Consider the following 23,535-nt stretch of genomic DNA (forward strand, 5'->3'; position numbering starts at 1 on the left):
TGTAAGATGGTTGAAAGTATGGATACACACAGCTTACGCTATTCTAAGATGTTCTCTGCACATTTAAAACAATACCTATCCTTTTGGGGGTTTGTTGCTTATTTTGTCTTTTTAAGACATGGTCTCACATAGCCCAGGCTGATCTAGGATTCACCATGTAGCCAAGGGTGACTTTGATGGTTGGATCCTCGTGTGCCGCCATGCCCAGTTTATGAAGTGCTGGAACCCAAACCCAGAGTTTCATGTGTGCCGGGTAAGACTTTACCAAGTGAGCTACACCCTCAGCCCCAGTGCCTTTCAACACACTCAAATATGAAACCTCATATGAAATACGACCTCTATATGAAATAGAGCTCTAAGTGAGAAACAACCACTAGCCTAAGTATCCCTTCTGCTGGACAGACTCAAACAACACTGGCAGCAGCTGACTGGCTCCCATGCACACATGGGCGCGAGACAAAAGGGGCTGTCTTTTTGTCTAAGTGGATCGTTTCTCAAATGTTCCCTTTGGATGTTGAGAAATGCCAGCTACTTGGCGGGGAGGGCTGTGACCCTCCCAGGGACCCAGAGAAGCACCTCAACCTCCAAATCTGGGAAATTGGGACATGGCCGCTCCCGCTGCTTGCCGTCTGCTTTTTAGGGACAGTGACAGGAGAGGCTCGCCCAGTCGAGGTGCTTTGAGCTTTCTGATTATATCAAGGTCAGAGTTCTGAGAACAGAAACTTCTAAACTACAGGGGAAAGTGCTTGATCTCACAAATGCTGCCTTTGAAATCACACACTCATGTGATTTCAGCCCCAAAGGACTTTTCCCCCAATTAAAAATGCCCAGAAACTGGGGCTTAGGCTCTTATGGGCACACCTGTCTGTGTGTATACCACTCAGAGGGCTGGCACTGCCTGACCCGAGAGACCAGCGCCCTACTCTTGCTTGTCCCAGGATATAAAAAAGGAAAGGGGTCTGCCCCAGAGTGCCTGTTCTCCTGCCTGATGGAGGTGTGAGTAGGGTGGGTGACTGGCTTTACCCCTGGGATGAACAGGCAGCTGATTCCTCCCTGGGGAGGAACATCTCACCCTGTACTACAGCCTCCTTAGATTTCTGACAAGGGACACACAGGGCATCAGGACCCAGGAGGCTTCTAGAACCATCTTGGAGAAGTGTTAGGCTCTCTCTGAACAGACTGTTGAACATGGTGGGGAGAGCATTAGGACAGACAGTCAAGCAACTTGGGATTGCCACTTCTGGCTGCCATGGAGACAGTGAAGTCCCCAGTGCAGACATCCTCAGACACAGAGGACTGTGCAGAGTTAAGCTCAGCACTGTGATTGTCCAGGTTGTCCTCACAGAGTCCCACGTCTGTTCTTTTCTGTGCTCTTGCCCAAGAGAGTCTCTGCCAAGAGGCACTCTGGTCCTCACCATGCTTGTGCCAGCAGCTGACCAACCATACCTTGGCGCCAATGCCAGGACTCTCCCCTGCCCCGGTGAAAGCTAAAGGCATCAGGGTCTGCTCACTCAGGTCTTTCTTCTGACTCTCCTGATGCCTGAGCCGGCAGCGGATAAGCATACTAGGAACTGGTGCATGGCAAGTGAGGAACAGAGGGTATCTTCTGCACAATGTGGATGCACAAAGAGGGTGCACAAAGGCTGCCCTGGCTACACCTGTGAAATAGGGATCATTCTGGAGTTTCCATAAAGACCTCCACATTAGCTAGCCTCTCAGGGATTATCCAAATATTCCTGCAGTCACAAGGAAAGAAATACCCAGTAACAAACTGAAGTTTTTCTCTAGTTCACTCACTCAGCTTAACATCCCTCCAAACTGTGCCACTCTCCATTGGCATTTTCCAAGAAGGGCAGCTGGGCAAGCGCTCACATAGTCTTTACCCTAACCATGGCTAATACCTGAATGGGCATTAGCCATGGGCCTAAGAAACAAGATTTCCAGATCCAAGGGTCTGCAGAGAGTGTGCTTCCTAGTGGGCCACACACAGGCTGCTCCACTGCGCACTGACACTCCTTAGCAACAGCTCTGGGCCCGGCGGGATGTCACCGCCATCACTCTGCTAACTGCCACCTCCGGATCTTCAAGTGTAGGGGAAATATTTTGAAATCTAGCAGATTAAAAAGCTGTCTTAATTCACTTGGAGTGTCTGCCACATGCAGTCAGGCGGGTTATGTAAAAAATCAAATTAGTGTTTAGTAAGTACAAAGAGAAAGGAACGAAGTCAAACTCAACCTACTCAGGGAATATCGCCGATCCCAAATGAGAGAGCTCTTCATCTTCAATGGTGAAACCGTTACAGTTCACCTGCAGAGATACATGGGGGAGGGGGGAGAGGGAAACCTCCAGTTACAGCTCCCCCATTCCAGCTGTACATCATTTCAGCCTTAGCCCTCACCAAATTACCCAAGATGCTCTGGCTTGTCGGTGCTGAAGCTCTTCTTACAGCATAACAAGTGGCATCCTTTGTCCAAATAAAACTTACTCACCAGCTCCTAAGTGTCAACAAACAGAAGCAGATGTGCTGCTGTCATTGTCCCTGTCGGTGTGGCTACCCTCAGGGTGGCAGAGTGGTGTGGGGACATGTGATGGGGCTTCTGGGACTGAAGTCTTGGCTTGTGAGTCAGACTACCTTGGGTCATGAGCACCAATGAGTGTGTGTGTGTGTGTGTGTGTGTGTGTGTGTGTGTGTGTGTGTGTGAGAGAGAGAGAGAGTGTGTGTGTGATCTAGATCCTATCCCAGAGAGAGAGAGAGTGATCTAGATCCCATCCTCAAATCACCTGCCTTTAGAAAAGGGACCTAGTGACCCATGTCTACCTCAGAAGGTGAGGGTAAAGCTTTTACTCATCTATGGGATTGGGTTCCCTTCCCCTGAGAGGTAGAGGAACCAAGAACCCTAAGGCAATGAGATCAGTTAGATCAATCTCTGGGCCGCTTCTCATCTTTGAGAAGAACGACTGCATTTAGAATACTGGGGGTGTATGGTTAGAGCTGGGTCAGGGAGATGGCTCAGTCATAGCCTTGCAAGCATGAGGACCTGAGTTTGATCCCCAGAAGCCATATAAAAAATGTTGGGTATGCAGTGTATACTTGTAATCCCAGCCCCAGAGAGGTGGAGGTAGACAGATCCCTGGAGCTCCTTGGTTGTCTGCCTGGCCTAACTAGTGAGCCCCAGATCCCAGTGACAGGTTCATCTCAAAACACAAAGGACAGAGAAAGAACGTACAAGGTTGGCCTCTTGCTTCCTCATGTATACATGTGCACATACTTGTATGCATGTTTGCATGTTACGGTGCACGTCCGGACTCTCTCTCTCTCTCTCTCCCCCCCCCTTCCCTTTATCCCTCCCTCCCTCCTATGGCAACTCTGCCATACTGGAGGTCTAATTCAAGGTCAATAGGCTGAAAGTGATGGCTATGAATGCCAATTCTGCAAATTTCTCTTTCCACATATAATAACAAGCATAACGAGATGGGCACTTCACCCAGAAGGATAATCAGGGCGACTTTCAGCCATTGGGAGAAAATCCCACAGGTGTTCTTTGTAAGTACTGAAAAGCTCAGGGCTGAAGACCAGGTGTCTTCTCTTTCTAGAAGATGAGAGAGGAACCCGAGTTGCAGTTACAAAGCCCGCCAGCGATGAGGGCTGGAGGTGGCTGGGAGCCCCTGAGATGTCAAGATGTGCAAAGGACTTAGTCCTACTACCTCTCAGAGACCCACTTCTTCCCGCTCCTGAGACCTGGCCACACCTCTGAAGGTTTCTTCAAAGAGCATTGCTTAGCACCCTTTCCATCTAGGCACCATGCTGGGCATCCCAGATCCGCCAATCATAAACCCTCAGTATCTTGCTAGCAGCCCACCTTACAAATATGGAAACCCGGGTCCCCATGGTTCAAGATGTGTGACACCTGAGCGGAGTAATGGGAGCCAGAATTCAGACAGGACATTCTGACCAAGGCCAGAGCCTGCACAGCAGAGCCTGCTTTTTTTTTTTTTTTAAATTAATTTTCTGTGGGAGGCCAGGTGGTGGTGTGTTGGTACATGCCTTTGATCCCAGCACTTGGAAGGCAGAGACAGGCGGATCTTGTGAGTTCAAGACCAGCCTGGTTTACAAGAGCTAGTTCCAGAAGAGCCTCCAAAACCACAGAGAAACCCTGTCTCGAAAAAAAAAAAATTTCTGTGGGAGAACTGGGGCGGGAGGGTTGTGTGGAGGTTCAAGGACAACCTCCACCTTATTTTACACAGGTCTCTTGTTTGCCACAGCATAAGCCAGGCTTGCTGCTATGCACACCTCCAGGGCCTCTCCTCTACTTATATTGCCTTAGGACCACTGCTGAGGTGATTGGTGCTCATGACTGCATTTGGCTTTATGGGGATATTGGGGATCTGAACATGGGTCCTCACACTTGCCTAGTGAAGGCTTCACTAGCTCACTCGGCCATAGCCCTGGCTCTGCCATTTCTCATGATAAGCAGCACCTACTGATTGTGAATGTGGTGAGTTTGCATAAAATTAAAGGGTTACTGGAAAAGCCGGGGAATCTTGGGCATATCATAGTAAAGGCTATGATAATTTTATGGGGCAAGAAGGAAGAGGAAGAAAAAGAAGAGGAAGTAGAGGGGAAGGGAGGGGAGGGGGAGGGGAGGGGAGAGGGAGAGAAGAGGAGAGGAAAGGAGTAAGAAGAGGCAAGTACTACAGGTTCATAAATAGATACCAAAGATGCAGGCTTTCCTAAAAGTAGAAGACTGAAGGCTATCTTTCCCTACAGCCTGACCAAATGCATCACTGGTACTTTAACAAGTGACTACCAATCCACATCAGGTAGGATAAATTGGGATTTTCTTTCACTCAACAAAATCTCTTTGATCATGAACTCCATTCCTAGGTGTTACTGTGTAGGTACAGTGCAACAACTCTGTCCTGCTGAACTCAGGCCTCGAGGTACCCATAATGTCAGACAGATGCCTGCTAAATGGAAGAGTGGATGGGAGATTCCTGGGGTTTGTGTTATGAAATTCCCAATCAATAGCCATACTATGAAAAAGCAGAGAGCTACCAAAACAGATGGAGGGACAGTCAGCTCCCCAGGCTTTGGGGACTGGGCTCTTGGTCCTCTGATCTGCAGCCCCTCTGCTGTGGTAATCCTGGCTGGATCGGCCTCTGCCGCCTGTCTTTTCGTCCCTTTCTACCCTTCCCCTTCTACTGTGGGAGTGTGCATGCATATTCTCCTATGAACCAGGTGTCATCACTCTTCCTTTTGGAGAGGCAGTGATGGCGTTCGAGCCAAACTGCACAGCAATTTCCCTGCTGCCTCCCCTCCCTTCTGAGGTGTCCCTAGAGAAAAGCGAACTTGCACACTAAAAAAAGATGCATGGGCTATGGTCCTTTTTTTTCCCCGAATCAAATCAGGCGTAAGTGCCTTGCTAAAGCTATTCTCATAATTAGTGTTTAAACTAGATGTAGGCTGCACACTAAAAATACACTTCTCAGCTATACACAGGTTTGCAGTGATTAAACAGCTCCGAGGAGTAGTCACCTTGAGCTGCCAGCTGCTGCTGTGAGTTACCCTACAGGAGCCTCCTTGGCTGGATGAAAGGCCCAGGGGTAGAGCAGCACACATGCAGTGTGGAGCCAGGGCAAGGCCAGAGGGCAAGGCAGGTATGAGCCACATTTCTTTTGTGCTTTAGCATTTTCTTCAGGGCTACTGAAATCCCCCTAAAACTCACACATGGAACATGTGTTGTGTGGGGTCTGGATGGAGCTCAGTGGGTGGAGTGTCTGCCCAAGGTACAGGAAGCCCTGGGTGTGGTGGTACACGCCTGTAATTCCTGCACTTGGGGACTGGAAGCAGAGGTAGTCTGCTACACTGGCTATACAGTGAGTTTGAGACTAGCCTGGGCTATACAAGACAAGATCAGCTTTGGAATGGACATTAAGATTTAATCAATATAAAGGTTATAAGGAATAAATTACCTAGCTATATATAGGTATGCAAATTGTGTGTGTGTGTGTGTGTGTGTGTGTGTGTGTGTGTGTGTCCCCCTCAGGCACACGCATACCTAATTCATTTCTACACACACACACACTTGGTCTTTGATGTGAACATGTGGTCTCATTCGAGCCAAGAGAATCATCACATGGAAGGCCTACCAGCATGCACCACTCTGTTAAAGGAAAGGTCTTTGCTATCCGCCTGTGACAGACTTCACCTGGCTTTCTCATATAACCATGTCTCAGTGAGAAAAACCTCCTGTATATACAGTTTTCCAAACTCTCTGCCCACACCCTCATCCAACATCTTCTGGCATTCAACCTGTCAGGATTTAGACTTGCTCCAGAGACAATCCTCAGGATATGTCTGAGGGTGCCGAGATTAGGGTAGTTAAAGTGGGAAGATCTAATCTGAACATGGGTGGCATTATGACACAGCTGGGGTCTGGACTGAGTGAAAAAATGCTCTCTCTAGCCCCAGCCACCTGCCTTCCCACCATGGACTGCACCCTCAAACCATGAGCCCAAATAAACTACTCCTTCCCACACTGTTCCTGTTACGTGCCTCACCACTGCCGTGAGAACAGTGACTTGGATGATGGTGCAAACGTGCAAACCCAGGGTGAGGAAGTGAGCAAGACTGGAACCCACGATGCCTTTCACATGGGGTAACTTTCTGTTCATGAAAACCACAAGGTTGAAATGCATCCACATGAACATTAGGTCTATGGGTAATTCACTGAACCATTAACAGTGTTTCTCACTGGGGCTGAAGTGGGAAGACTCACTTCCCTTCCATCTGTAATAATGCTTAGTGCCCTTTTACCTTTTCCATGCATGTAGAGTGTGTGCATGTGCGTGTGTAAGGGTACGAAGGCCAGAGAGCAATCCTGGTGTTGTTTCTTAGACTACCTTGCGTTATTTTCTTGTCTTTATTTTATGTGTATAAATGCTTTGCCTGTATGTATGTACAATGCATGTCCTGTACCCAGGGAGGTCAGAAGAGGTCACAGGATCTCCCAGAACTGAAGTAACAGATGGTTCTGAGCCACCAAGTGGGTGCTGGGTACCAAACCCAAGTCCTTGGTAAGAGCAACAAATGCCCTTAACCTCTGAGCTATCTCTCTATCCCTGTCCACCTTGTTTCTTGAAAAAAGGTCTTTCACTGGCCTGGGATGAACAAGTGAGCTAGGCTGGCTGGGCCGATGAGCCACAGGGATGCACCTGTTTCACCTCCCCTGGCACAGGTAGATTCTGTGCCCATCTCCATGTGTCTTCATGAGTCCATGCTGTAGGAAGGGCATGGGAAGGGAAAGTGCAGTCCTCCTGGGCGCTGGCATCCTTACCTGGGCGAAGAGCACCACAAGGCTGCTGTGGTCGGGGAACTCCAGGTGTCTGGAGTAGAACTGATGGAGCGCAGCGATGTCACTCTGGATGAGATCCTTCTTCTCATTGTCTAGTTTGTCCAGATCTGTGGGAAAGAATCCGTCACCACAGAACCCTGGGTCCTTCCTGTTACAAACCACATGGCAGGCACTGGAGAGCCCCAGAGAACACTATCCCCATGACTCTGCTTAAATGAAAAACTGTCTCTTCCTCCATCAATCAAAGATCATGCAGGCATAAAATTCCAGCTGACCATGGGTAGTGAGGTGAGAAGGAAGCAACTGTAAATGACACCTAGCCTTGGTGTCCCTCACTGGACCCTGGGATCTGGGCCACTGCCAAGTAGTGAGACAGCCCTGATTTAAGGCCTTTTGGTAAGGCCATCACCTGGGGGTTGAAGAAATAGTTCAGTTGGTAAACTGTGTTGTACAAATCTGTCTCTGGCTTCCCCACAGACCTGTACATGTGTGCATGAACACCTGCATATATGCAGAGAACATGTATGCACACAGAATCAGTTTTTCCACACTGCAGAACAGCTAACACCCCAAAACACCCAGGATGCCAGGAGTAGAAAGGATCACTGTGTGAGCCTCTACCTCCCCTTACCATTTCCTGATAAACTTGTAAAACTGAGGGGAGAAACCATGTTAGGAACATATTTCAAAATAGTACAAGAGTCAAAATACAACTAAAATCACCATCATTAGTAAGAGAATGAGCTATTTTTGCCTTCAATTTGCCTATGGGCATTAAATTAGTGATTAAAACAAAACAAAACAAAAACAGGCATGTATTAGAGAAATACTTACGGGATTCAAACTCATTCACAGCCAACAGTTTCTCTGAAGGCGTCCTCTCCGGGTGGATTTTCTAGTAAATGGTGACAAAATCAGAGAGAAATGTCAATGCCTGGGTTCAAGCACAGCACTCCCCTTGTTATGTCCAAGTGAAAGCAACACATCCACGTTGGAGGAAGAATGATGCTGAAGGATCCACACTTGGCTTGAGTCTGCCCAACCCCCAGATCCTTTAAAAGCTCCAGAAAGGGTCCACAGTACCCCTAACACCCTAACACACCGCACACACAGTAGGCTTGGAAATGCTCATTACCGAAAAGTATGGGGCCAGAAAACAAGTTTTTAGGGCCCGACTTAAAAGGGCTGTGTCTACAGGCAAACCATCCTATTTATTGCTTCTCCTTCTGAAAGAGAACCAAATGAAAACCCCCATCCATTTTGCACTGTCTTTAAGCATAGGCTAGAATGGTCTCAAACCCCACATTTCAAAAGGAATGCTCTGGGTTGTATCTGCAAGCCCCCGCTGTACTTGAAACACGTTGCCTTTGTTCTAGACGCCCTGAGAGAAGCTAACAATAGTGAATCCATGAGGCTTTGAGAACATGAATAAACTTGGTGTTGACAAGAGTTGAAAGGCATGGCTCAGGAGTTGGCCTGAGGCCTGGGCTTTGTAATGTGGCCATTCAATTTGGGGATACAGGTGGTTGGTCTAGCAGGGCGCTCTTACCTCCCTAGTTAACATGTTAAGCTTCCCCCAGGGAAGTTGGTCTCCCCTAATCCTCTGCAAGCTACTAGAATACAAATGATCTATTTTTTTTAATCACCTATTCCTAAGGAGATGAAAAGAAGGACAGGTAACTTTTCATTTACTAGTCAATTAGTGGTAATTATAACAAAAAATAAAGGGGACCTCTAAACCCATCCAGCACTCAGACAGAGCAGAAGGTTGCAGTGCATACTTCTGTGAGAAATTCTGGTGGGAGTGGAGGGTGGAGAGAGTGGGGGGGGGAAGGACCTCACTCAGGAAAGCATACAGTCTCCTTCTGGGTCCTTAAGATATCACTGCCAGAGATCCTGGAAGGGCGAGGGAAGGAAGACAGTGGTCTCCCAGTGGGCAGGGCTTGATGCAATGAAGGTCTGGTTACCCCCAGACCTCACGGTTCACACCATTCCCCTGTTCCTCTTTCTGCCTCAGACCATTAGTTTACAAAGAACTGTCATTTAGGAAGAGGCAGGCAGCCTTCCCCAGGGAAAACCACCCCCATCCCGGTGTCTTACTCTGCAGGCAACCCCTGCTTCACTTCAGGGACAGAGAGTCACTTTAGTCACCTGACCCCAGCTGAACGCAGCAGGAGGATGACCTCAGAGTTCTAGAATGTTCCACTTCTGTTTACACGCCCAGGATGGTAAATTTGATCTGGGGACAGGCACATGCTAACCATTATAATCATACTCACCTTAGATTAAAACAACAACAGACAAACTGGAAGGTGCCGGGAGGAATAGGAAAGGCAGAGGTCACACAGTTTAAGCCTGAACAAGTCTACAGCTCAGAGGCTGACACAGTGAGACCTCTCCCCTTTACAGGCACATTTCCTCCTGAGTTCCCTTATGTATCAGTGGATCACAAAGACAAGCCCCTTACATCTTCCCACTGACTTCAAAACCCAGGCCTTGACAGATAAGGCACGTATTCTCGAGTCTGGGAAGGGACTGACCACACATTGACAAACAGTTGATGAGGAGCAGGGTGACATACAAGAAAGGGGACAGAACATATCCACACAGTGCAAAGATTCCGAGCCTCTTGGCTCATAGGAAGCTCTAGGAATTTCTGGTCAGGTCTGGTCTTCCACGCAAGAAAGTCATACCAAGCTTTTCTATATAAATAAATCCCCAAGAAACTCTGAATTCCATCAGTATGGCTATATTCCTGTTCCAGGGCAAGCAATGTCCTAACTGCTCAGGAGTGCTAACTGCTTGCCTGAGTCCAAGAATATTTAACCACATGCTCAGCCTGGCTCAGCTACTCATCTTTCTGACCTTTAATGAAAACTGATGCAGCCGAACATTATCACATTTCCTCACCTGTTTGGCCAGAATCCTTGCTGTGAGCCGCACCGTCTCTGAAGGATTCCAGTTCTCCCCCAAAACAACCATTGATGAGCACTCCAGCTTGTGCAGAGGCCAGTCCTCTTTCTAGTCATGTGATGTAAAACAAAAAACTGTTAACATATGGATACACACACACACAGAGACAGACATTGACAGTCACATATGGATGGACAGACATACAAACTCAGAAACACACAGACACACACACACACACACACAGACACACACACACACATACACAGACACAGATACACATAGACGACACACAACTACAGAATAAAGTATGGAGAGAGCTACAGTAAGACCCCATCAAAGTTAAATAGAGCACACTTCCTCTTGGAAAGCTCGGAAATGCTCACAAACTAGAGCCAACACCATATTTTAAAGACACACAAAATCCTCTGATTTTAATTCTAGCTCAGCCGAGGTGATTTTTGATGTTTGGGGGGATTTTTGTAAGGGTGTCATGCTCAGACTGATCTGGAATCACTATGTAGTCCAAGAATAGACTTTCCTTCATAGCCATCCTCCTGCCTCAGCCTCCTGAATGCTAGGATTATAAGCGTGAGCCACCATACCTGTTCTCTTCCTCAGTGGCTCCTGTCTGGAAGTCTGTGTGAGACTGCAGGGGCCCTGGCGATGGGTCTGTCTGTGCTGCTGGATTTCCAGCTCTGGTCTCAAGGCAAGACAAGTCACTGACAACTCTCTCTCCCCACCATTTTGTACAACTGAGGGTCTGTCATGCACCCAGAGTCCAGCAAAAACATCTACTGGTGACACAGGTCGCTCAGAATAATTTTTTTAGAGCAACTATATTCCTTCCTATCTCATTTTGAAGCCTTTCTGTTCCTGGTAGAGGGATGAAGACTGCAGTCATCAGAGAAGAGGTGGGAATACTGTCCATGAAGCAGTGGGAGCACCATCCATGAAGGGGTGGGAGCACCATCCATGGAGAGGGGGAAGGTGGCAGGAGGACACAATGGTGTTTTAAAGATCAAAAAGGAAGTACTTTGGGGTGAGAGCAAATGATAGCACAAAGGCTGGTGACAGACACCATGGAAGACCATTGGAAACTCACCAGTCACCACAATGTCACTTCTGACTGATTTCAAAACCAAACCAAAACAAACAAATGAAAAACAAAACAAACAATAAAAAAATATACCAAACAATGTGACAGAAGAATCAGTCAAGAAAAGCAGCCATCTTGGTTAGTTGTTATCGTAAACTTGACACAAACTATAGAGTCATCTGAGATGGAAACTTTAAATGAAGAACTGCCTTGCTCAGAATGAGCTGTGGCCACGTCTGTAAGAGGGTGTCTTGATTAATGACTGATGTGGGAGGTCCAGCCCACTGTATGCAGCACCATCCCTAGGCAGGCGAGCCTGGGCTACATAAGAAGAAGCCTGAGCAAAGCCTGACCAAACAGCAAGCAGCTTCTGCCTGGGTGCCTGCCGCGACCAACTTCTATGATGGCATGACCCTTTCCTCTCCAGTCTCCTTTTAGCCGAAGTGTTTTATCACAACAGAAAGGAAGGCTCAGTAGTGGCAGACATTGCTGAGAGCCCCAGGAGGAAGGGCTGGAGGAGAGTGGAATACCATTAGATGCTTGTGTACTCAGGGAAACCCGGACCACTTTGTGCACAGTGGGACGGGTCTGCCCCACTCTGCTCTCTGCCTTCCCCAGCTCAAGAAGCCTACAGAAAACACCTGAAGTCACCCTGGAGGCAACGGGACCTGAGTTTGAGCCCAAAAACTCTTATAAAAATGCTGAGTGAGGTGGTGCTTGTAATTTCGGCACTGGGGAGGCAGAGACAGGAAGATCCCTGAAGATTCACCGGCCAGACAGCCCAGCGTAACCAGCTAGCCCCAGATCAGTGAGAGACCCTGTCTCAAAAACACAAGGTGGACAACTCCTAAAGAATGGCACCCAAAGCTGACCTTTAGCCTACAACACACATTCATGCATGCACACACACACACACACACACACACACACACGCCTCCACACATGGGGAGTGGATTGCAGAGACTCATCTCTCTGCCACCAGGACCAGCCATCCAACCAGCTCTACCAAGATTACTGCCACATTCCTTCAGCTGCATGCTTGCCTTTGCCCTTGGCCTCCTGAATGCTGGGGAGTGGGGAGAGGGGTACTCTTAAATAGAATGTCTCAGCTCAGAACCCTTGATGACTTCTCACCTCACACACAAAGTCAAGTTCTCATCACAACGTGCAAGGCTGTGGGGACAGGAGCTCTCTGGGCTTGCCCCTCTTGCAAGGCTGTACGGACAGAATTTCTTGCCCCTCCACACTCTCCTGACTCTGTTGCTACAGCATCATCCTTCCTGTTCCCTCTCTCAAAATCCTGTGTCCCTGCAGTATTTTCTGTCTAGCTCTCGCTCCCAGATTGTCACATGGCTCCCTGACTGCCCCTGCTCTCCATACCTCTATTCCTCCAGTCACCTTCTCAAGCAACCTCCCCCAAACAGTCCTTCCCCTCCACTCTCCCTTCCCTAGATTTTTGCTTCTTAGTTCTCCCTCCACTCTCCCTTCCCTAGATTTTTGCTTCTTAGTTCTCCCTCCACTCTCCCTTCCCTAGATTTTTGCTTCTTAGTTCTCTCCACTGCCGGCGTATCACATAATCAGCCCCCGTTAGAATAAAAGAGTTGCCTCTGCTTTATTCACAGGTGGGACCCCAAGTCCCTCTCCTCAACAGAACCCCAAGGGAAAGACACAAAATCCATCCTCGTGATTCACTGCAGCACCTGACACATCCCCGGGGCTTAGGTTCTGTGCCAAGATGCTGTGTGGAGTTAAATAACTCTGTGCCTGATATAACTGAGCAGGGAGAGGGAGAGAAGATAAGATATGCCCTAGGGAGCACAGGAGCTGTTTTTAGCTGGAGGCTACACCACAGAGCACAAGGATGAGGCAGAGGAGGGAACTGGTCCAGCGGACTCCTCCCCAGCCTGGGCAGCCACAGGGTACAGAGAAAGGGGCAAGGAGGCCTGTGATAACTAAGGAAAAGTAGCACCAGCAGGTAGGACAGAGGGACAAGTAAGTGCTCACTGGGACTCCAGGAACTTGAAAAGGCCTGGTTTAAGACAGGATCTCAAGCCAGGCAAGGTGGCGCACTGCTTTAATCCCAGCACTAGGGAGGTAGAAGCAGATTGATCTGAGTTCCAGGTCAATCAAGGCTACACAGAAAAACACTGACTTCAAACCCCAGGGTCTCTACACTTGGTTTCCTCAACTGTGAGCAGGACTTGGTGTCTCTCAGGCATAAACTCCCAGGAGAAAAAAAAGTGAAATACTAATGTTTATATTTAATCAACTGTATCAATAAACATATTTATTCAAATAACTAATTTAAAATAATTGTTCACATAAATAATACTGACTTTTAGGATGGGTCTATCTTCCAAGGGAAACCAAGGGAAGAGAAGCTTGCCAAATGGGGCCCTGTGCAGGAAACTCACAGCTACCTGCCTCGGACTCTCAGAGACCCCTATTTGGATTCTGCCCCCCAGCAGCTAAAGGAGGCCATGCAGGCCTCCTAATCCCTGTGCACCTGTCTTCTAGGCTGTAAATAACTTGATCCTCCCATTACTTAGCAGGTCTGGAACTCTGAGTCTGTGATTTCACACCTTCCGAGAGTGGTAATCGGACCAAGGCCCAAAGCCTGTGCAGCATGGAGGCCCTTCAAACTGGACCATCGGCATCCCCTCACACAGGCAATCCCGGACACCAGCACACAAAAAGCAAGAAGTCTGGCCCATGTCCAGGAAAAGAGAAATAGAATCTGGTAGAAGTACCAGACACCTTTGGGCATTTTTTGGTTTTTTGCTTTCCGTTTTTTTGTTTGTTTGTTGTTTGTTTTATGAAATGAAGTCTCATGTAGTCCAGGTTGGTCTAGAACTCCTACAAAGCCAAGGCTGGCCTTGAACTTTTGCCTCCCCTACCAAGAGCTAAGAGAACAGGTAATTGATATCCAGTTTGATTCTTACGGCGCTGGGGAAACAAATCTAGACCCTCAGGTGAGTGACATCCAGCTTGATTCTCATGGTGCTGGGGGATTAATTCAGACCCTCATGCATGGGCAGCAAGAACCCTACCACCTAAGCCACATCCCCACAAGCTCTACTTGCTGCCTTTACTGAGAGCACTCTCTTCTACTGGAGGCAATCTGCCATAATTCTGTGCATAGTAAATTGTTATTAAAAAAAAAAAAAAAAGGACAGTGTGCAAAAAGTCTAAAAAGCAACTGTGTATTCTTTGAAAAATACTCTTTCAGCTTTTCTAAGATCCCGCCCCCAAAAAACTGCCTTTTTATCTCCCTCAAAATTCAAACTACTCCCTCTACCTTAACTACAATGCCCCATTGTACCTTTGAATTTGCAGTAACAAATACAATGTTGGTAAAATAAATTTAAGCACCAGTCTATGCAACAGTAAGATGTAGTGGGTTTTTGTGCTCATGGTTCTTTTTAAACTTCAAGTTTAATTTTCCTATAATACAATAAACACTGGGTGTGACTGATCCCTGTCCACAAGTAAGAATGCTTGGAGAGGCACGGAGAGCAGAGGGACAGCTTCACAGAGCACCCTGTGTGGAAAACTGTTTCAGTGTACCCACACTGTGAGTGGAGTGGAGGACTGTCTCACAGGGCACCCATATCGTCAATGAAGGAACTGTCTCACGGTGCACCCACATAGTCAGTGAGAAAAAAGGAGAGGTGATTATAGCATTGAGTTTTCTGCTGAGCAAATGAGTCTGCCTTCTTGAAAGTGTCTAGACTTTTGCCATGAAACCCCCTTTTCTTTCTCTGGTGCATGGGATGTCAAGAACATGCCTCGGGCTCACAGGGCCTGGTTCTGCACTCCAATGGAGAAGAGGGGTTCTGAAGTGCCATCCACACACCTTTTTTCTAGTGGTGACGGTGCAGCTGCGGCTCAGCCAGCATTGTACCCAGAACCCTGGCCACATTCATGGCCTCCCCAATAATGACAGGGTCCTGTTAGCACTGGGTAAGACACTTCCTGAACATCAGCCCTGGCATTGCCTTCCATTTCTAGGCATTTGTTTCTCCTAACTCCTTCCTCATGGCCAGTCTGCTATAATACACGGTCCCATAATCATTGAGTTCTTCATTAGGAAAGGCTGAAAACCTTGTGGCCATGAGCCTCTTTCTTCAGGAGATAGACAAGAAAGAAAGAAAGAAAGAGAGAGAGAGAGAGAGAGAGAAAGAGAGAGAGAGAGAGAGAGAGAGAGAGACATTTCACAGGTGCCACCTTCAAGGATACTTGGCAATGTGACACAGAAATTCACAGCTGCAGAGGCTGTCCCGGGCACCTTGTCCTCAGAGTGAGGGACCAGGAGCTCCATCGAGGGCTATCACAGCCTAGAGCTCCCCGTCCCACCCGGGCTCCACCCTACCATCTCACTATGACACAAGCCAGCCTTAAGTGGGTGACTGTGTAAACTCTCAAGAGTACTTCAGGGAGAGCAATTATTCTGGCATAGACATTAATTAATGTGAGTCAGCCCCAAATGAGCTTTTGGAGTCTGCAAACTGGAAGAACAGAGCATCAGGAACCCCATGGCCACCTCAAAATCCCAACACACATCGGGACTATGGAAACATATTTTTGTCAGTGCGCTCAGGGGGTGTGGGGCAAAGCAGCATGTCCAGGATTTTGAGATTCTCTACTGCTGAATCTGTTCTCAATGTCTCAGAAGAGTGAGTCCAACTGTACTGACCACCATTCAACCACGGCACACCACCAGAACCTTGGCAGTCTCAAAAGCCAGCCATCTTCCTAGGCTAGAAGCACAAGCTTCTTGGCTTGGGCCTCTACACACAGCTAAGCCTCTACCCCAACTAAATCACAGAAAATCTGCTTTGCTATGGGGTCTAATATTATCTATAACAATGCCACAGGCTTGTCCAGGGTGTCACCTGTTGGGGGATGTCCTTCTGTATATGTTTCTCATATTGGTTGGTGAATAAAACACTGATTGGCCAGTAGCCAGGCAGGAAGTATAGACAGGGATACCAGAGGAGGAGAATGCTGGGAAGAGGACACTGAGACAGGGGCTGCAAAAGAGATGCCACATAGCTACTTAGAAGACAGGATTCTGGAAGTTCTCCAGTCAGATAAAACCATGTAGAAATACATAGATTAGTAGTTATGGGTTAATAATTAAGAGAGAGATAGCCAGTAAGAAGCCTGAGCCATCAGGCAACGGTTTAATAATTAACATGTCTCTGTGTGCTTATTTGGGGCTCAAGGGCAGCAGGCAGAAACCTCCATGTGCAGTTTCCATACACAGGCATCTCTTTTTCACTTCAGTAAGGGCACTGTGTCCTCACTAGAACATGAAGAGAGTGTCCACTCAGAGTTGTCCTGTGACCTGCCAGGCTCTGAGAGCTTGTAAGTGGAACTCAGCACCTGCTGCTGGTCTGTCATCCAGACTGAACACCATTGCCCATGCTTGATTCGAAAGGGACCAGGAGGGCATGAGTTACAGACAGCCACATGAGTATCTCCCAAACACCACAGCAATCTAGACATAACAATGCTGGACCCTGAAAACTATTCCAAAGCTGATTTCTATGTTCACTGTCACTCAGGCTGACCACCTCAGGAAACCTGCTGAGAGAGACAGGCATATCAGCGTCTGCTCTACCGTGGCAAGGGGCAGCTGTCCTTGGCACTGTGCTGTCATAGGGCTTAGCAGTGACTCCCATTGCTAAGCATTCTCTGATGAAGTGATGGGGGGGGGGAGTCACCAGAAGTGGAGCTTGCAGGGGTACTTTGGGATAGGGAGTGGTACAGATCACCTACAGCCACTCCCTGCAAACAGCATGAGCATGGTAAGAAGTTCCCAAAGAAACAACAGAAACCTGCAAGGCTGGGCAGGGGTGGGTGGGGGGAGGCACAGCTCAAACAGGAGGATGCAGAAATCCCTCCTGCAGGGCTGAGGGAGGAGAGGGCTCCCAGTGGAGAAAGAAAGCTCTCGCCTGCCTCACATGACCCGTTAAAAAGCTGGGTTGGCATGGTTGCCAGTGTGTAATTTCAGCACTTGAGAGAGAGGTAGAGACAGGCAGGCTAGCCAGACAAGCTGAACCCGTGAGTCCAGGTTCAATAAATAGAGAGCAATCAAGAAAGACACCACAACACACATGCATCCACATGTGCGCCTACACATGTGCATAACAACACATGTGAGAAGCACGAACCGCACACAAATTCACTTCTTTTTTTTTTTTTTTTTTTTTTAAAGAAGATGCAGTTCCTAGTACACCCATGCTGGAGGCCTAGACAAGGTTGTGGAGCACATGCCCCCTTGTACCAGCCCTGCAATGCTTGCTTTTCTATGAAGAATGCTTTTGTGGGCATCGGCTGTGTACTCTAAGTTAGAGGACACCTTTCCCAGCCCCTCAGAAGGACATGAAGAGCTCGCAACAGCCTCCTCCTTTACCTCCACTCCCACACTGCAGGAGCCAACATAAGACTTACCATCACTCCTCACCTCCCCAGTCCCCAACTCAGGCTGCTTACGAAGCCCAAGCTCTGTTCAGGTTCGCAGCCACAGCCCTCTGCTCTGCTGTGCTGGTGAAGCCTGGCTGCCATTAGGCAGGGTTCTAACAGTCCAAGAGTGAGGAGCCCGACTGCTGTGGGACTGCACATGCCATGAAGGCAGCAATCTACTTCTCACTTCCTTACCCTTCCTCAAGTTGCTGATGGTGTCCTTGGTGTGAACTGTCACCCGTGGTATGTTCCCCAGATAACCTAGCAGCCTTCTTGTGTGTCTGCCACGTCTTTGCACCACACTTCTGCCTGATGCAGGGGCTGGCTACTTCTGAGAGGGGCATGCACACACTCCGAATGGAGTGAGGAGTTGTGGAGCAGAAAACCAGTGATGAAGATGACACCCAAGTCCCAACCTCCAAGAGAAGGCCTTCCTGCCAGCTGGCCCCACACCTACCTGACATTCCACGTCGCAGTAAAATGCCTGCTTGCATCGTCCACATTTTGACAGTCCTTCTTTCCTTAAAAACAGAAAAGGGAATCGTAGGGGTGAGAGGCAGACTCAAGGCAGCACGTTTGGTTAGACAGTAACAGACGCCATCTGGGCTCAGCTAAGGCTCACCTTCCCTGACTCTCCACAAGTGCATCTTTCCCCAAGAAAGTTTGCACCATGTGTGTCCCTTGAGGAACAGTCACCAATGCTCACCATGGCAGTCACAGAGAACAAGAGCACACACTCTGGCACAACAACCACAGCCCAGGCCTTGACCCCAACATTTATTGTATTCAGCAGCCTGCAAATTTCACATTCCCATCTGTCCTGGTTTTCTGGTGTTTATTAAGAATCTTCAAAGATCAATGAACTCAAATTGTTACAGCTCATGAAGCGGTGTGGGAACACAGTGTGTGGCTAGTAACACCAGTTGAGAAACAAGGCTATGCTTAGCAGAGAACAGGGACAGAGATGATCCCAAAGCAACGTGTAAAAGGAATGCACACAGCAAAATGGGACCTGTTCTTGAATGTGGTATTACAGCATAGGGCTGGCTGGCATGCACACTCACTTTGTACAGGTGACACTCACTGCACTGTGTCCCTTCTACATTCTGTTCATGCAGCCTGTTCACTGCTATGTGATTTTTCCTGTCTCTCTCAAAGGACAGGGAAGTGCTGCCTCCTCATTTCTAGGAGCTACTGTGTGTGTTTAGACGCAAGTGTGTGTGTGCACGTGCACATGCATGCCCCCACGTGACCATGTGTGTATCTGTGTGCCTTTTTGTGAGGAGCTTCTCTGTGTGCATGCGCCTGCCTGTGTGTGAGGTGATGGGAGGGCATTCTGCAAATATGTTTCTCTCATTGGTTAATGAATAAAGCCTTGTTAGCCAATAGGAAAGCAAGATAGGCTGGATTAGGAGTCAAGGAGGATTCTGAGAGATGTAGTGGAGGAGAGTCAAGATGTAGAGACTTGAGAAGAGGTTTAGACCCTCTCTCTGGTAAGATAAGACCACATGGAAACACTTAGATCAATAGAAATGGGTTAATATTTAAGACAGAGCTAGCCAATAAGAAACACTAGTAACAGGGCAACAGAATTATATCTAATACAGCATCTCTGTGTCTTATTTGGAGCTGACATGGCTGTGGGACCAGGCCGGTGGGAAAACTTCTCATAACAGTAGGGAGCTACTCTGTGTGAGTGTGCATGTGTGTGTATCTATGTGTATGCATGTGTGTGTGAGGAGCCACTCTGGGAGTGTGTGTGTGTGTAGTGTCAAAGATCTTTCAAAAATGGTAAAGCTACTGCACTAAACCATATACTATAAAAATCTTAACTTTGGGGGTTGCAGAGAAGGTTTGGTGGTTAAGAGTATTTACTGTTCTTGCAGAGTACCCAGGTTTGGTTCCCAATACCCATACTTGAGACAGCTCCCAACTGCCTGTAACTCTAATTCCAACGAATATGGTAACCTCTTCCAGCCTCCCTGCACACCTGCATGCACATGTGATACACGTAAATTCACACAGTCACATGTACACACACTAATAAAAATAAATAAATACTTTGGTTCTAAATCCAAATTATTTTGTAAAGAGTGCCGTGCCTACATCAAAAAAGTCAGAGCAAAATTTATAAAAACCGCTGCCAAACTGTTACCAGGGAGAGGCTGATGCCAAGGGCATTCCTGCTGGTAGGGGGTGGGGTCCACTGCTGCAATGTCTGTCACCCTCCTCTACTACCCCTGCAGCACAAAAGAGATGGCACTAGCAGAGAGGCTCACAATTCTTCACAAGGATTGTGCATCTTAACTGCAGCATCTCTTCTGCTTCTTACCAGTCCAGGGACCATATTCCTCCCTGATGGAGACTGTGACTGACCCACACACATCACCAGAGACCTGAGCTCGCATGGCAGTGCCTGGCCCCACGGACTGGCTGGAAGAAAGACCCATCCTGGTATTGAGACAAATGGACGTAAAGTAAGCACACCAAGTTTACAAGCTTTGGAAAGGAACCCACTAATCCAGTGGAGTGAATTTTCCACCTTGAGCCACTCACTGATGGGCCCCTCTGAAGGCCCTAGGCTCTGACTCTACTTTTGGTAACAGAGAAGAGTGACAGGCTTAGGAGCTGGCTGCTGGCCTTTACACAGAGGCAGGAAAGGTCAGAGAGCACTCAGATACAACTGTGAAGTGACATGTCAGCACTTGGCAAGAAGTGTGGCCAGAGGAGTGATGCCAAGGGGCTAGGGCAGAGGCTGTTCAGACGAGGAGGGATACTCAAGATTCCTCTCAGACATGGGCTACAACCAGGAGAAGTGTCTCGTAAGCCAGCCAATTCAAAAGCCAACTTCATGATTCATTTCTATCTTGTAGGGGAAAAAAAGATCTTAGACATACTGCTTTGGCAGTTTGATGAAAGTTAGTAACTTTTCTCAATAATCTATCCCCCACACTTAACGAAACCTCACCCTTAGGACTGAAGATGCTGAGTCCTCGTGGCTTATGTTTCTAATCATAGCACTTGGGAGGCGGAAGGAATGGGATCAAGAATTTAAAGTTATCCTCGGCTACAGAAGGAATTCAAGGCCAGCCTAGGCTACATTAGACCTTGTCTCAATCCTACTCCTCCCAAAACAATGAAGAGCATCTGAAACCAAAGCTAAGCCCATCCCCTCCAGTAAAAAGTAGAAAGTTATCACATTTTAGCTTAACTGCACACAAAAAAGGAAGACTACAGGCTGGAGGGACGACTCAGCAGCTAAGGACCCAGGTTCTGTTCCCAGAATCAACATGCTGGCTCACAAACACCTGCAAGTCCAATTCCAGGGCATCCTACACCTTCAGGCCTCTCTGGGCACTGCATGCATGTGGTATACACGCATGTACACAGGCAAACATTCAAACACATAAAAATAAACTGTTTTAAAGTACTATACAGATCTTCAAGTTCAAAAGCCGGCAGTGTTACCAAGGGAGAACTGATTCAGCTTCCACAACATCCCAGAGAGAAAGGCATGAGGGTTAGGGTAGAGCTCTATTGACTTTCACTAAGACGACTAGGCAGCCCTTTACCAGACCAGCAAGCCATCAAATCCCCCAACCAGAATCCAGGAAAAGGAGGAAAATGCAAACTGTTTCATGGTGGCACATGCCTGTAATCCCAGAATTTGGGAGTGGTGGTGGCAGCAAGATCAGGAGTTCAAGGCCAGCCTCAGGCACATAGTGAGTTCTGGACTACCTGAGGCCCTGTCCCCAAAAAACAAAATCAGGTTGGCACACTGGCTCAGTGGGTAAAAAGGCAATTCTTGCCAACCCTGACAATTTGAGTTCAACCCCAGGATCCAAACAGAGGGAGCCTTCCACAGTTCAGCCCACAGGGGAAGGAAACATGTTTGAGGAACGAGAAGGCAAAGGAGACGTGTCTTCTGCTCTGGCCGGCCTAAGGTTTTAGCTTCAGTGGCACCCCATAAATGACACTCAAAGATGTACTGGTTGCAGGATCACTTCTCACAAGGTAGGGTCTCAATCAACCCTGACACTTGGATCCCCGTGACTGGAAACAGACTAGGAGCAGTGACTGGTGTACATTCTGTGCACATAAGATCCCTCCCTATTTAATGGGGACACCAGCCTGTTCTTCAGAGACCCAAAGCAAGAGGATCCTGAGATCACATTCTCGGCAATCTGCTGCCAGCAATGCAAACATGCTTCCTGCCTCTGGGTGAGTTTCTTTCATAGCCACCTCCTGCTTCCTGCTTTGAATGCAGTGCTAGCTTGATCAGGAAGTGGGAAAGCGGGCTGCGTTGACAGCTACTGGGAAGAAGAAACTAAGTATCAACTCAGACAGCTTGGATGGAAAGGGCCAGGTGGAGGTGGTGCTCACTTGTCCCCATACTTGGGAACTGTCACAGACTCTTTAGAAGTCTGTAGTAAAGGACCTGCTGTGCAAACGTGACAGTCTGAGTTCAGATCCCCAGAACCTGTACAAAAATCAGGCAAGTGGAGCACAGCTGTAACCCAGCACTGGCACTGGCTTGAGAGTAAGACTGGGGTGGGGGGTGAGGGAGGGTGATTATTCTGGGAGATCACTCACAATCCAGCCAAGATGGCAAGATACCTGTTTCAGAAGGAAAGAAAAAGCGAAGTGTGACAGAAGTCACCCAACTTCTTCTTCTGTCACCTAACTTCTTCGGCATCCCTATGCAAATATACCCGCAGGCATTAACACACGTCACAGTCATGCATACACATTGTGCCAGGCAGATTCTCTGCTGCTGTGATAAAACACTGACCAAAAGCAACTTGTGAGAGAAGAGTTCAGTGGGCCAGGGCAGGAGCTCAAGGCAGAGGCCACAGAGAACACTACCTACCGGCTCACCTTTCCCTACCTTACTCAGTTGCCTCTCTTATACAACCCAGGACCATCTGCCCAGGGATGGGCCCTCCATCAATGGAGGAAATGCCCCACAGACCTCCCTGCAGTACAATCTAATGGAGGAGGTCCCTATACTGATTCCCTTTTCTCAGGTGTGTCCAGGTAATAAAAACTAATTTTGGCACACATGGAAGAAAGAAAGAGTCAAACTGATTGCGCTACAGCCTGCACCATGGCAGTATGTGCACATGCTTAGGAGAGGCAGGTCTGTAAGTGCCCGCGGGGACTGACAGGAGTCTTCAATAAAGGAGGCAGTCACACGACCAATTATATCTCTCATGGTCCTCAGTCCCTAGGCCTGACAGCAGGGGAAGAACCAATTCTGTGACTGGTCTGTGCTGCGGTGATTTTTATAAATGCAGTTTTTTAGGGGAGGGGGACACATGCCACAATCCAGGTGTGGGGGTCAAAGGACAGCTCACAGGAGTTGGTTCTCTCTTCCCACTGTGTACATCCCAAAGACCAAACTCAGGCAGGTGGATCTGGCAGTAAGCCCTTACCTGCTACCTCCTTTTTTAAAGACAGGATCTCATGTAGCCCAGGCTGGCCTCCAACTTGCACCATAACCGAAGATGGCCCTGAATGTCTGATCCTCCCTGCCTTTACCTCTCCAGTGCTGGGATTACAAGTTCAGCCCCAGTTTCCAGTGCTGGAGACTGGACCCACAGCCTCGTACATGCTAGGCTCACTCTTCAGTTGAGCCGTATCCCCAGCCCTTGGTGCTGAGAGGCTCAAGGTACTTCAGAAGACCCTGCTATCCTACTA

The 23,535-nt window shown here is 48.2% G+C and overlaps 2 protein-coding genes across 2 annotated transcripts in view; one reads left to right on the plus strand and one right to left on the minus strand.

Moving 5' to 3' along the window:
* Window positions 1-23,535, plus strand: part of Ptpn14 (protein tyrosine phosphatase non-receptor type 14) — a 185,231-nt gene that overhangs the window by 94,740 nt on the left and 66,956 nt on the right. The gene's annotated exons all lie outside the window — the stretch shown is intronic.
* Window positions 1-23,535, minus strand: part of Smyd2 (SET and MYND domain containing 2) — a 41,892-nt gene that overhangs the window by 8,644 nt on the left and 9,713 nt on the right. Inside the window, exons 2-6 of the mRNA XM_051186610.1 lie at window positions 18,293-18,356; window positions 10,266-10,376; window positions 8,190-8,250; window positions 7,338-7,462; window positions 2,240-2,307 (exon numbers count right to left, since the gene is read on the minus strand). Of these exons, the coding sequence (XP_051042567.1) occupies window positions 2,240-2,307; window positions 7,338-7,462; window positions 8,190-8,250; window positions 10,266-10,376; window positions 18,293-18,356 (429 nt within the window). The remainder of the gene's footprint in view (window positions 1-2,239; window positions 2,308-7,337; window positions 7,463-8,189; window positions 8,251-10,265; window positions 10,377-18,292; window positions 18,357-23,535) is intronic.

The sequence above is a fragment of the Phodopus roborovskii genome, unplaced genomic scaffold (assembly GCF_943737965.1).
Source record: "Phodopus roborovskii unplaced genomic scaffold, PHOROB, whole genome shotgun sequence".
In the NCBI taxonomy this organism is placed as follows: Eukaryota; Metazoa; Chordata; class Mammalia; order Rodentia; family Cricetidae; genus Phodopus; species Phodopus roborovskii.